Genomic DNA, 2,977 nt, shown 5'->3' on the forward strand with positions numbered 1-2,977 from the left:
TGCATCCAAAAACATAGGATATAACGTAACGTGTTCCCTTAATGAATTTGTTTTTTAAATGTGGAAAAATTGTAAGAAAAATGTTTGAAGGGACTAAATATCTAAATAATTAACATGCAATGCTTTTAAAGATTCATTTCACTCACGGATGCCAATAACGCAAAAAAGAAAAAAAAAAATTCACACACACAAAGAGACATGCATATAAATCAATAAATCATCTTCTACTACTCTTTCAACAAACACATAATAGGCCATCTTTTTTTTCTCATTCAGAAACCAGATTGATCCCAGAATCCTTGTTTGGTTTTGAATGGAAAAGGGGGTCATTGATCTCATACTAGTCCCAAGTGGTCTTCTTGTAATGGTAATATACCATTTCTGGCTTCTTCGTAGAGTTCTGAAGCACCCCACCAAAACTACTATTGCTGTCAATGAAATCAGTAGACGTCTCTGGGTTGAAACTATGATGGAGGTAGGTACTTAATTATGTGGTTGTCTTGACAATTTTTTTTTTTTTACATTAAAAGATTTAAGTAAAGATAATTCTAACTACACAAAAATATAAGTTAAGTACATATATCTAATATATTATTAAATAAATAAAAATAACTAATTTTTAAATTTATTATAATACTTAAAAAGTCATCTAGATACAAAAATTTTTAAAATATTTTAAACACAAATCGAATATTTGTGTACCTTCCATAATTTAAAAAATACTAAAAATTACAATATTAAAGTATATTACTCATCCTACTTTTATATCTAAATTTTTTATTTAAATTTTTTAGCCTCAAGAAGCATCTACTTCAGTAGAACAACTAGTAGCTATTACCTATCTAATTTGTATTTTCTTAAAATTTAAAAATATCTGGCCGATTTCATTTATAATAAAATTAAATGTTTGTGGTATTAATTTATTTAAAAAATGTTTCCTTAACACTGATGTAACTTTATAAAAGAAAAAAGTGTAGTATTAAATTGTAAATTATTTTATGTACGAGAAAAATTTTATTTACAAGCGAAGGAGTATTAAAAAGTTTTGAGCTGATATATATTCAATGCAGTAATATAGCTAATTATATGTATTTGCCACAATAATGGTTAATTTAATCTTTTGAGTGAAAGGATACAGAATTTGCTGATGAGATTGTGACTTAGCTGCTTCTCAGTTTTCTCAAATTTGATGAGTATCATTTTTTTCTTGTAAAGCTTTTTCTTGTTTAATTAATTACCGTTTGTGAGATTTCTTCTAAAAAAATATGTTTTTTTCTAGTTGTTTAGTTTTGTTGAGATTTTTTTTTGTTGTTGTTTGGCTGTAATATAGTCTTACGGTAAGTTTTATTCAGTTTCACCAGTACTTATTTTTGGAAAAAAATTCTAACAATTAATTAATTTTTAAAAATTTTATTTATGTAATTAATATTGGTGTGAAGAGTAAATATTTAAATTAGATGAAAATTCAGTTAATTTTATACGAAATTAATAGTTAAAAATCGTTAAATAATTTAATAAATTTAATTAAATTGTCATTTAATAACTCTCATCTATTAATTTCATATGAAGTGAATTACCTAAATTTCCACCTTTAAATTATCAGGATATACCAAGGCATGGGGTTCTGGCAGTGCAATCCTTGAGGAACAACATAATGGCTTCAACCCTTTTGGCCACCGCCGCCATATCGCTTTCTTCCCTCTTAGCCATATTAATGGTTGGCAGCGGTGGCGGCAACTATGGTGGCTACTACCACAAAGGAGAAACCAAGAGCCTTGTCTCCAAGGCCTATGGTGATAGAATAAGTGATTACATTTTGTCTTTGAAGTTCTTCGCCATGTTATTGTGCTTCTTGCTCTCATTCATGTTCAATGTTCAATCAATAAGGTACTATAACCAAGCAAGCATCCTCATTAACGTACCCTACAAGAAAGTGCCGTCGCCGACGCCGACACGGAGCCTCAGACTTGGGATGTTAAATGTCACCAAGATTTTCAACAAGGGGAGCTATTTTTGGTCTCTAGGATGGCGGGCCATCTACTTCTCTTTCCCTTTGTTTATGTGGCTTTTGGGACCAATTCCGATGTTTGTTTCATGCATTGTCCTAGTCTTCATTTTGTACTTCTTGGATTCTACCTTTGATTATGGATGGCAAGGGGGTGACAATAACGAGGTGCATAAGAACTACAATGTGTGTTGACATGGAAGTTGGTATGGGGGCCAATTGATATATGGAACCTTATGATCCCTAATTGGCCAATGCCGTATGAAATCTCTTGTGCATGCAATAGTTCTGCTTTTGGGTAATTTTTCCTTTTGCGTCAATAATTTCACTTCTTTAACAACACATAGGGCAAATTTCATGCACCAAAATAAAAACCATAAGTACTGGAAAACCGATGAACCAGAAGTAAAAGTAGTGCTCGTCATTGTCATTAATGCGTGATTCTCTCTCATATTTATTTTTGGTCCTATTTATGAAATAAATGGTGAGAGACCCCACTTTACTTTCTAAAGTGAAATTCAAACTTTAGAAAATCCAAATCCATGAATTATTATAGCTCAATTGGTATAGTTTCTCTATACTCATCTAAGAAGTTGTAGATTCGAGTTTTCTTAATTATCATTATATAAAAAAATCACATATATAAAAATTTTATATAAATAAGACAACATAAAAAAGAAAGACGAACAAATACGCTGGGAGGAAAATAAAAGAGAAAAGAGAGGAAATTAAAAACAAAGAAAAAAACAACAAAGAGAAAGGAAGAAAAAAAGGAAAACAAAACACATAAAAAGAAGAAAAACAACTCAACAAAAAAAAAAAAGAAAAGGAGGAGTGAATGAAGAAGGGTTTTTTTTTTCTATTTAAATAAAATATTATGATTTATTGATTTAAATAAAGATACATGAATTTATTAATTTGTACATTTAATCTTATTTTCGTAGTCAAAAACTGCAAAAATGAGACTAAGTA

General features: G+C 29.6%; 1 protein-coding gene across 3 annotated transcripts; it reads left to right on the forward strand.

The window, feature by feature from the left end:
- The first annotated feature begins 245 nt into the window (after window positions 1–245).
- Window positions 246–2,347, forward strand: LOC112704041 (uncharacterized). 3 transcript variants are annotated; one of them, XM_025755622.3, is made up of 3 exons: window positions 246–475; window positions 1,604–1,805; window positions 1,888–2,027. In XM_025755622.3, the coding sequence occupies exons 1-3, from the start codon at window positions 314–316 to the stop codon at window positions 1,977–1,979; spliced, it is 456 nt and encodes a 151-aa protein (XP_025611407.1). In that variant the 5' UTR covers window positions 246–313; the 3' UTR covers window positions 1,980–2,027. The 3 variants fall into 3 exon arrangements, with proteins under 3 accessions (XP_025611407.1, XP_025611408.1, XP_025611406.1); XM_025755623.3 differs by having other exon boundaries at window positions 1,604–1,793; window positions 1,888–2,005; XM_025755621.3 differs by having other exon boundaries at window positions 1,604–2,347.
- The last annotated feature ends 630 nt before the right edge of the window (window positions 2,348–2,977 follow it).

This window comes from Arachis hypogaea, chromosome 7 (assembly GCF_003086295.3).
Source record: "Arachis hypogaea cultivar Tifrunner chromosome 7, arahy.Tifrunner.gnm2.J5K5, whole genome shotgun sequence".
In the NCBI taxonomy this organism is placed as follows: domain Eukaryota; kingdom Viridiplantae; phylum Streptophyta; class Magnoliopsida; order Fabales; family Fabaceae; genus Arachis; species Arachis hypogaea.

Excerpts from the sequence above, each read along its gene's own strand:
- LOC112704041 (XM_025755621.3), top strand. The coding sequence starts at position 314 with ATGGAAAAGGGGGTCATTGATCTCATACTAGTCCCAAGTGGTCTTCTT. Across the intron at positions 476-1,603 it reads GGGTTGAAACTATGATGGAG|GATATACCAAGGCATGGGGT; the intron begins GTAGGTACTTAA and ends TTAAATTATCAG.